The following is an 11,304-nucleotide window of genomic DNA, read 5'->3' on the forward strand; positions in this document are numbered from 1 at the left end:
AAAGTCCCAAACCAGTGAGTCAAAAGGCCTGAAAAAAATTTCTCGCTATGTTGCAATTTGCTGATTGACTCTTTACAAGTAGTTTAACCTCTTTGAAGATCACTTCCCAAGCAGAAAGCCACTTTTAAGGCCCTTGCTTAACATAGGAAGGAAACGTTGGAGGACTTTCCAGGAAGCTCATGTTTTCCACAGAGGATAATGGTTTTCTTTTAATTGGCACATGTTAAGTTAATACAGAGTTAGAGTTTAATAGGAGGAACAGGTTCTGATGTGCTATTGTTCAACCAGATAACTACACTTTACAATAACTATAATAACTGTATCTCATATTTCAAAATAGCAAGAAGATTAGATTCTAGATATTATCATAAAGGAATTATAGTATTTGAGGTCCAGATGCTAATTGCTCTGATGTGGTCATTACATACTCTATACCTACATTGAAAAATAATGGTTTTTAGAAAGAGAGCACTTTTCCTGAAATTAAGCTCTTAGTTACCTTTCTCTTGTGCCAACTTCCACTCAGGTGAAAGCATGAGGATTTATGACTTTACATGGGGCCTGCCTGGCTGTGTTAACTTCCATACCCTTAGCAGAAATATATGCTTAGGACAGTGGTTCGCTTTTGAGTTGGGGAAAAGGATCTTGGCATCCACATTGGAGCCACTGGGAATATTTTTCAAAACACGCTTCCACCTGTTGTTGTGTAGATCAAAATGGAAAAGAAGACAGGAGAGTTGGACAGTTCACATTCTTTTAAGCACTCCAGATGATTGCAATACATTTTCTGCTCTAGATGGATTCTTGGCTTACCTCAAGTAACCTGATCCAAGATCTTACACTATATTTTTTTCTGCCAAGAAGTTCCTTATATTTACTTTTCACCTATTCCTTCTTTGTTTAGTTCTCACTGGACAAGAAGGATAATTCATAAGCATCTTGCATATGTACACATAGGGGAATGTGAATAATGAGCATGTTCTCAGGGACCCAGGGCCAGGTGGTTGGAAACTTCAGTATCCCTGGGGATGACATAATCTCCTGGCCAGATGTTTCCTTCACCGGTTAGAGCAAAGCACAGAGGTCCCAGTGGAAGACTCTCTAGTTCCTAGGCTGGTCCAGCTGGATCAACTGCAGGTGGAGCAAATGGGACCCAAGGGCCCCATCAGGTCACCTTGCTGAATAAGACTCAGGCCAGCAGCTCTTTATTTCTTCCTGTCTCTCCCACTTCCCACCACTCATCTCTGTGGGCAGCCGCCAGACTAGGGAACAAGAGTCAAGCAGGGGGAGAGGTAGTTCTTAATCGATCTTCCATCTCTTCAGTGGTTTGGGGTCTGGCAGAGATAATCCAGACCTGAAACAAATTGGCTCCTCCCAATATATTTTAGTTAATGCACTAGCTGCTGAGAAGCAGCCAGGCCCGGAGCAACACAGTCAATTCCCCTCAGCTGCACAATAGCCTTCAACTTAACCCTCACAGCTCTTTCTCTTCTTTCTTTTACCCCTGCAACTACAAATGTTGCCCAGGTTTGAGTTCCTGCCACTGCAAAGCCCATATCTCAGGGTCAGAGCAAAGACCTCCAAAGCATCATAAGAATAGCCAAGTGCCAAGATACCCCGAGAAAATCTGGTAATCCAGTCTTCAGCATTCCTTCACATGTGGTACAACCTTGATATCTTCTAATCTCTATAAAGGAGGCAGAGATGGTGGCTAGTTGGCTGGTTACAGATGGGGAAGATGCAGAAGTTTAACAGTCTATTTCACTATCATTCCTCTGCCTGGGGATATACATATTGGCATAAACTTGCTCTTGACCTTTTCTAAGACTACTGTCAAATGACACTTTATTCTTGAATTTTAAAGACACTCATCTGGGGCTGGAGAGATGGCTTAGCAGTTAAGCCACCTGCTTGCAAAGTCAAAGGATCCAGGACTGATTCCCCAATGTCCATATAAAGACGAGACGCCCAAGGTGGCACATGCGTCTAGAATTTGTTTGCAGTGGTTGGAGCCCATGGTGCACCCATTCATTCTCATTCTCAGCCTCTCTGTCTCTCTCTCTCTCCTGCTTTCTCTCTTAAATAAATTAAATACAATATTTTAAAAAGACACTCATCTAAATGTAAACATTGTGACGCTATTGCAAGGAGTAAGGGTCTTAGAGAGTGGCAGAGACATTTGAGACTGAAATGTGATTCATCTGTTTATTTTCTTTATAATGAAGTATCTTCAGTTTTATCAGCCACTCAGCCAAATTTCTGTATCATTCAGCCTTGGAATGTCTAAATCCCCATTATTTTTCTACTTCCTGCCTTAACAAATTCCTTTGATTTTCTAGACCTGGGTCCATGTGGAAAACCTTGAGGCTATTATAGAAGATTCACTTGAGCCCCATAAAGGGAACAATATACATTTTATTTTTTAAAATAATTTACTTATCAGGCAGAAGAGAGTGCTTAGTGGTTAAGGTGCTTGCCTGTGAAGCCTAAGGACCCAAGTTCGATTCCCCAGTACCTACACAAACCAGATGCATAGGGTGGAACAGGTGTCTGGAATTCACTTGCAGTGGTTGGAGGCCCTGCACACCCATTTTCTCTCTATATATCTGCCTCTTTCTTTCTCTCCTTCTCTCTGAAACAAATAAATAAATAAAATATTTTTAAAAGAATTGTTTTAATACAGAGACTTTAACTGCGCACCAACATGTAAACTCGGTAGTGTGGTGATTTCTGTTTTATATTTTTATTTGTTATTTCATTCTTATGGTGTTCAATGTGATAAAGATACACTTATATAATGTATTCAATCTGAATAATAACTAGCTTTCTCATGTCCTTAAATACTTATCATTTCTTTATGTTGGGATCTTTAAGTTCTTCTGCTTCCAGTTTAAATATTTACAAAAGATAGCAAAGTGTTATTGACTATAGACACCCCACTGGGCTGTAACACATAATCCTCCTATGTAAGGGTATGTTGGCACTCATTATCTAGTCTCTGCCTCCTTGCCTCTAGTGACTACTGTATACTACTCTCTTATACTTTAAGATAAACTTGTGTATAATATTCTTAAGCAGATCCTTGGCAAGTGACATAGAGGTTTATCAACTTATATAAGATCCATCCACTAGGCAATTTTACCATAAATAAAACCCTGATGGACATTGCACTTTGGAGGAAATCCAAAAATTAAAATATCCAAAACAGTTCTCATTCATAGAGTTGGACAAAGGAAAAGATGTGAAAGTATATTTTTGCATAATGCCATATTCCCCTCATCTCTAACCCCATTTCTCTAAACCTCAAACTCGATAACAGTGTCTTACCTCCTACGAACTGTGCTGCTCCCATGCAACGCCCCATCATTCTGGAGATAAGTTCCTCCATGCAGCAGCCCAGTACAGCAGCCAGTGCCACTAGTAGTAGCAGAGCACAGCCAGCCCCGGTCACCACTGTGCACATCTGCCAAGCAAGGCTTGGGATGGCACTGAAGCTGGCATAGCGCCCACATTCTTCCACCATGATCAGATTGTGCCCCTCTCCACGTACAGGGTAGTTGCATCTCCTGAATGTGCTGAAGGACACTGGCTTCCCTAGCTGGGATCCAAAGAGCCAGTAAGGCAGGAAGTAACTGGTAGAACTGGCCACAGCAGTAACAAGAGACAGGAAGGCCCAAAGGGTTCCTACTAGTGTAAGACTGCTCCTCATGGTCTCAGGTTTCTCTGCAAGTATGGTAAGATGAGATGGGTCACAGCAGCAAATGCAAAACTTTACCATGTAGGCTTCCACTGGCTTAGTTTTCATCTGGATAGTCAGTTCTAGGACTTCTGGATATGCCACGTGGCCCCTTGCTTATGGAGGAGGTCATTCTCTCAAAGACCTTCTGTGTTCTTGTGGGATTTTGCTTTCATCTTCCTTTTCTTCTGCCTAAGTCAGAGTTCTATAGTTGCTAGGCTGCATTGGAAGAACCAAAGAACTAAATTAGTAACTGCCATGGCAACCCAAACAGAACCTGAACATCCAGTTTATAAGTTTAGATATGCACCATGGAGCCAGTGATGGTTAGAGTCTGAATGAAAGTAAGGTTGTCCCAAGAGTCCCTGGGGACTCCAGCTGAATGGCCTTATGTAGAAAAGTTGATTTCAGAAAATGATGGATGAAGGAAGACCAGCCACAAGGTACCACTATATAAGAAGTAAGAGGTCAGCCAGGCTCACTGTGAAGTATCAGGAAGTTGCCATGTGATGTAAGTACAGTGTTCTGCAGTGTGTTACAGGGGCCGTAAAAGAAAAAAAAAAATGAGTACATCCACCAAATGGAAATATAATAAAATTAAAAGCCTAGTTTTGTACCCTACACATATCAATGAGAAAACAAACTTTTCCCATATAGAAATGAGACACTTGTTCAGTTAACTCCAGGCAGGCTACCAAGTAAAGCTTTCTCATCATTTGCTAGATACACTTAAGAAACCTCCCAACTCCCTGAAACACATCTGCTTCTGCCTCTCTCTGCAGCAGGAGCATACAGGTCCATGGTCCTTTCAAGGTCTGTTTTGGAACAAGAAATCTTGGATTCAAGATGTTGAGAGACTTCTCAGAGCCAGTCTCCTCAGCTTTGCTCACAAATGGCTTTCACAGATTCCCCTATCAAAAATCAGCAACTTCCCTCCCAACCCATTCATCTGCCATGGCTTTCTGGCCAGTTTATTAAGGCAGCTAGAGACCATACTGTTGCCTGATGACAGATGACAACACTGAGAATGTCTCCAGCAAGCAGATGGTGACAGGCTTCTGACTATTTTCTTTGCTTCATCACTGGCCCATAGAGTTCTACATAGTGATGTTGAGTAGACCCAGGAGCTAGCTGTCAGAGGCCACCACAGTGCCAATTTAGGAGACTAGAAGAGGCAAGCAACACTTGTACTCAAGGTCTCAGTACCTAGCCATGAGTGCGGTTATGAACATCATCAAAGAGTGCTTGTCACAGAGTACTCATTACAGTTCATTTTTGCTGAATGAATCTCTTTCATAAATTTATCCAATTTCCAGACGGTCAGAGACTTTAATGAATCACCTAATCCAACCATCTTATTTTACATATGGGGGAGTTTGCCTCAGTAATGCAGGAAGTGATTTTCCCCAGTCACAGTTAGCAAGCAGACACAACGGAACCAGAAACCTGATGTGTAGATTGCCAGGAAAGTGTTCTGTGACCACACAATTCTGACACCCTCCAATCATTGTACAGATGGGAATATGCAGAGGAAGTGCTTTACTCAAGAGTAAACAGCAAGTGAGGTACACAAGCCAGACCAGAGCCTGGTTATTTGATTCCTAGTATAATATTCTTTGTTTTTATTCCCCCTTCTTGATACATATGTATTTTGTGCTATGAGTTTTGTGCAGGAAGGGAACAGAGATCATAAAGTGCAGGTGCTTACTTTGGAATGTTAGGTTTTGAGAAGAAAGTGCCCTGAGTTGGACCCCTGGGAATGAGGCTTTGTGCCTAAGAGGGAGGAATAAAAGAAAGATGTGGTGAGGGATTGAAGGCCAAAGTGGGGAGAAGTTGAGCTAGTTTGAATGATTGCTGTTAGAAAGCAGGTATGCTTGACCACAATGAGGTAATGCTTCTGCTCATTATGTTGAAGTTTGTAGGATTATGAAAAACACAAACAGCCCCCAGTGATTGACTCATTTCCTGATGAAGAAGCCCAGACCAGATGAAGTGAGGTGGAAAGCCATGTAGCTACTGGCTTCATCATCACAATCCTTTCTGGATCCATCATTTCATGTGCTCTGCCCAACATTCTCCACAAGTTAGTAAGAATGGAATCAGCCCTAAATTTACCAATGATAAAACTGGGGTCGGCAAAGCACAGTGATGTGTCCAAGGTTACATAATGATTCAATGGTAGAGCTATCATTTCTCACTTTTCAACCTATAGCATTCCCTTAGTCCTACCACAACTGAATTACATCATAATCCCACTAGTATTACATTTAACAGCTTCCATAGTTCCCATCTAGTATGTCACAAACTAATTAGGGATAGGGAAAAATTGAAAGGGAATCAGGGAAAATAAGAAAGGCAATTTTATTAAGCATTCTGTGTAAATTAGCAGAATAAGAGTATTAAATAGTCTTTTCAGTACCCCCCTGTATTCTGATCACATGTCTCCTATGGATGTCAACATCTTGAGATCAAAAGTCCCAAAAGGAGCAACCAATAAGAATAGCAAATAACATAGAACAGAGAAAGGGATTATAACCAGTGACTGGTACACAGACTGTGACAAGAGAAAAGAGTTAGGCATTGTGGTGCACCTATGTAATCCCAGCACTCCAGATGCTAAGGAAAGGGCCCGAGGAGGTTATTCAGTAGGTAAAAGGTGTTTGCTCTGCAAGTTTGATGACTAGAGTTCAGATGCCTAGCACTCATACAAAGTTGGACCCAAAGTGGCACTTGCATCCATAATCCCAATGTGCCAACAGGAAGCAGAGTCAAAAGGATTCAGAAAGCTCATGGACATGCAAGTCTGGACTAACCCATGATAAATAACAAGAAAACTCTGTCTCAAATAAGGAAGAAGGAGAGTTGTCTCCTGCCTCCACACACATGTCAAGGCATGCACATTCACACATGAATGCAGGCACAATAAAAATTGACAGGACAATTGCAAATTTGAGGTCAGACTGAGAAACATGAGTGGCACTGTGATTAATTAATTAATTGATTGATAATAAGTAAGTAATTCTAATATATGCTTGACCTCACCTGTGACAATTAAAGGTGTTAAATAAGCTCTATAAACTCTAAAACTACAAAACATTGTCACCATGATCTTATTTTTAAAAAATTGTACATTTTTATTTATTTGAGAGTGACACACAGAGAGAAAAAGAGGCAGATAGAGAGAGAGCAAATGGGCGCGCCAAGGCCTCCAGCCACTGTAAATGAACTCCAGACGCATGCGCCCCCTTGTGCATCAGGCTAATGTGATGTGGGTCCTGGGGAATCAAGCCTGGAACTGGGGTCCTTAGGCTTCACAGGCAAGTGTTTAACCACTAAGCCATCTCTCCAGCCCACCATGATCTTATGATAAAAGAAGTGGAATTCTGAAACCAAGGCATAGGAAGGTCAACCCTTGAGTTTTAGTTTAAATATCTTTAGCTATAGAAAACTCACTGTCTTTCAGAATTTAAAATAACTACATCAAACTTTGTAAAAACAAAACACTCAATTTTCTTATTCTCATTAGGATCACAAATAGTGCTACCTTTCATCTGTATCTCAATTCTTTATATGCTTCCTGAATGTAATATTTTGTTTCTCTATCCTGAAATGTCCAGCCTCACAGTCAGACTTCATTTTGGAAACTAAGATCTCCCCATAGTGCTCCTGCTGAGTGAACCAGCAGTCAGGCATTGATAGTGCATTTACTTTAGTAGAAAATATACTTTAGGTAGTATATTGTTTTCATCCTTCCACTGACCTAAATGAGCACTCTCCTCTTTTTTTTAAAATGTTTTTGTTTATTATTTATTTATTTATTTATTTGAGAGCGACAGAGAAAGAAAGAGAAAGAGAGAGACAAAGAGCACGCCAGGGCCTCCAGCCACTGCAAACGACCTCCAGACGCCTGCGTCCCCTTGTGCCTCTGGCTAACGTGGGTCCTGGGGAGTCGAGCCTCAAACCAGGGTCAGGCTTCACAGGCAAGAGCTTAATGGCTAAACCATCTCTCCGGCCCTCTTCCTCTCTTTATGGTCACCTGTTTCGAAATTTTTGATCATCTGTCCCATCTTTTCAGTCATATATATGGACTCAAATGTGGGCACTGAGTAGCAATAAAGCTAGAAATATTTCCCTTTTGCTGTTACATTTTTTCTAGTGGGGAAAAGTAAACTAATTCCTTCGTCTCCATCTCTTTTCCAGTCCTAGCAGTAAAAGAGACACATAGCATTTTATTACTGCTGGAGCTTTATTGTATAATTTCTGGGTTAAAAACAAAATAAAACATTTCCTTACCAAAGGCAACAGGATCCAGGCAAGAGCCAGTGAGATTGGAAGTGATTGGAAAGGGAGCCACTAACTTGCAATTGCTGAGGAAAGAAAAGGGCTGCAAAACTGCTTGTTCAGGACTGGTGTATGAGAAGCACATTGCCTATCTGCCAATTCTTTAACAATCCATCTTATTCAGTGCTAAAACTTTCCTGCCAAATGAACAAGATATGCTGACATATGTTTCTAACTGGTATAGTCATTGTATATCAAGCTGGGTATATAAACATCCTACCCATTCTAAATCTTTGTTTCGACGAAACCTCAGAAAAATCTGTTGTTACGTCCCAAACATTTCCATGCTTGATATTCAGCCATTTGTGCCCCTTAGGAGTTTCTCTTTTAGCTATTTCTACAGACAGAGATGTTTCAAGTTCTCCTGTGCTTGAAATCAACTCCTGATGATGTTACTCAATGGTTATAATTTCTTCCTTGTATTTTGGTGACTCTAAGAAGGTCTCAGTACTTTTTACCTTAGCTGAAACTCCTCCCAGGTCTGCTCCCTTCATCCATTCTCTTTTGTTTCTACATGGAAAACCATGTAAAACAAGCTGTGTGTTTGATTGCATCTCATTATTCTGGGGTGAAGATGCTCACAAGCAAGTGAGGGCCTCAAAGGCAGAAAGTCAGAGAGTAAGTGAAGATGGAGAACCAACTGAGCCACCAGTAGTCTTAAAGTCCAAGACAGTCCTCCTGATGTTGCCATGCCCACTGTAGCCTTGGTTAGACCCAATAAACCAACTTTAAAAACTGCAGAAGGTCACCTTTAAATAATATGGCTATTCATCCAGAGATGGAAACATCTCACAGAAAGAAACTCTAGATTAACTTCCAAATCATTGCCTTTCTCCAGAGTTGGAAGTTGGAAATGTGAGAGATATCAATTTTTTTTTCATGAGAGCTTCTGCTTACACCAACATTCTCTTTACCGAACACCTATTTGTCTTTCAGTTTACCAACTGGGGATCTGGTTGTATGGGGCTCCAGTAGCCCAGGTTCAATGATTCAATACTTGGGTAGAAGTCATATCACATACCACCAGCTGGTTTGAAAATTGCTCCTGCCAGCTGCTCTGTTAAGATATGCATAAATCAGAACTGGAGAGATGGATTAGTGGTTAAGATGCTTGTGTGGGAAGCCTAAGGACCCAGGCTCGATTCCTCAGTAAAGCTAGATGCACTAGGTGGTGCATGCTTCTAGAGTTTGTTTGCACCCATTCTCTATGTCTTAATCTTTCACTCTCTTTCTCTCTCAAATAAATGAATGAATAAAAAATATTTTTAAAGTATGCATAAGACCTATGAACAGTGGACTAAATGAAAAAGTATGCATTCCACTTCACCTTTCTGCTCATAACTCCATCCCTGCTATTAAAATCTGATAAACCCTTTATGCAGAGGCCTCAGCTGAAATAAAATGCCACGACAGCAGAATCACTCAAAATGCTTGTCCAGAATACAGACTATGAACTCTCATTCCCTGATTTACCAACGTTGAATTTATAGGAACTTGCTTTTTGAAATTACCAATTGACTCTGATGAGAATATAATAATGAAGAATACAGTTTTAGTGGAAAAGTCCAGAATTTTGAAATCAGATTTGACTCCAGGATTGAGATCTTGTCCTTCCAGGTGATGGGAATATGGGGCAAATTATTGCAAACCTTTCTGTTTCAGGTTCTTCTACAAAATGGACATGATAGCACCCAACGTTGAAATTAAATATAACATCTATGGTGTACTTGACACCAAAGTAGGTGTCGATTTTGCCATTCAACCAGTTAAGACATCTCCTAAGCCAAGAGAAGACTTGAAGTCCCCTAAGAAGTAGAACATCACCCATCTACCTTTCTCACCTTGTAACCACTCTAGTGGTTATTTCTTCTAAATCCTGCATTTCTTTCTCCTTTTAGTTTCCTTTCCCACCACAAAATGAAACCACTTGGCTGAGTATTATTTGTGAAAATAGATGTACAGCTAACGTCTCTCAGCTTTCTTGGAAAACATCATGCTTGGCACATAGTAGGAACTCATAAATATTTACTGGATGAATGTCATCTTTTAATTCCAGCCCCATTGGCCTCAACATCTGCATTTCAGTTTAACCTCATTACCGTTTCTGTCCCATAGCTCCAACTGAGGCAAGTCTAAGAGATTGCCCTACCACATCAGAAACCGGATCCATTTTTACTTGGATAGACAAGCCAGAACAAATTCCCTCCTTCCATTCCCAGAGAAGCGCCTCTCCTCAGGTTACCAACTCCCTTGGGTGTGGTGAGGGGGAAGGCAGCTAGCATTTAACCCTTATGTCCTCAAACCTTGTCAATGTGAAATAGGAATCCCACACTGATTCCTCTTAGACTCTGTGCAAACAACAGACTGAGGAAGTAAAAATATACCAGGCTGCCTTTGGGAAGAAAACAGCTTCTCTAAGCTTTGACATGAAAGGACAGGAAGCCTGAGAAAGGAAGCGAGTAAGGAGGGCTGAGCAAGGGGAAAGCAAAGCAGTTTCTTATCCAGCTGCTTCAGCTGCATTTGGCCCAAGTTGCATATTTACCTTCTGACCACGAAGGCTGACTGACTTGTTCCCTTTCTTCAAGCTCAGATCTGAGGAAAAACTTCTTCTCACAGCTTGTCAGACAGGGATGGGAATCCCAGTTGCTCTTTGCAGTGAAGTCTGAAGACCTTGCTTTACCTTTGGGAGAGAGGGGCGGAGTCCAACCTAATGGAAATTAACTCCAACTATGCCAGAGGCTTAAAAATCAGCCTTAGACATGCAGGCACTTGAACTAGAAACTAGCTCAGCAGGCACTGAGTTCCCACCTCCCACTTTCCAGCTGCCAGTCAGTCAGTGTGTGTTGGGGGGGGCACACCCACTCTTACACTGCTCTATGGATCTCACTTCACCTGCTGTCTGGCTCAGAAAGGGATGCTGTCCTTACTTTTCCTCTAAAGCCCCCAATAGTCTTTACCACAGGGATTATATAGCTGTGAACAAGTAGGAGAAAACACAGCTGATCAAAGTAAGACAGAATAACCTATCTTGCCATAACTGATTTCCACCTTGAAGGGGATAAGACTCCACTAGGGGAATCTTTGGCTCTGAGATGTAACAAGCTGACACTTAAGCAACCATTGAAATCTAGATATGGTGGCACACACCTGTAAATCTCAGCATGCAAGAAACAGACACAGGAGTGTTAGAGATCGAGTCCAGCCTGTATTACATAACAAGACTTTCT

The 11,304-nt window shown here is 41.3% G+C and overlaps 1 protein-coding gene across 1 annotated transcript in view; it reads right to left on the reverse strand.

Annotated features, from left to right (window-relative positions):
• The window catches only part of Lhfpl1 (LHFPL tetraspan subfamily member 1), a 64,331-nt gene extending 53,593 nt beyond the window's left edge, over window positions 1-10,738 (reverse strand). The window contains exons 1-2 of the mRNA XM_004659117.2: window positions 10,620-10,738; window positions 3,328-3,955 (exon numbers count right to left, since the gene is read on the reverse strand). Of these exons, the coding sequence (XP_004659174.1) occupies window positions 3,328-3,805 (478 nt within the window). The 5' untranslated portion in view covers window positions 3,806-3,955; window positions 10,620-10,738. The remainder of the gene's footprint in view (window positions 1-3,327; window positions 3,956-10,619) is intronic.
• Window positions 10,739-11,304: the final 566 nt, after the last annotated feature.

This window comes from Jaculus jaculus, chromosome X, assembly GCF_020740685.1.
Source record: "Jaculus jaculus isolate mJacJac1 chromosome X, mJacJac1.mat.Y.cur, whole genome shotgun sequence".
Taxonomy (NCBI): domain Eukaryota; kingdom Metazoa; phylum Chordata; class Mammalia; order Rodentia; family Dipodidae; genus Jaculus; species Jaculus jaculus.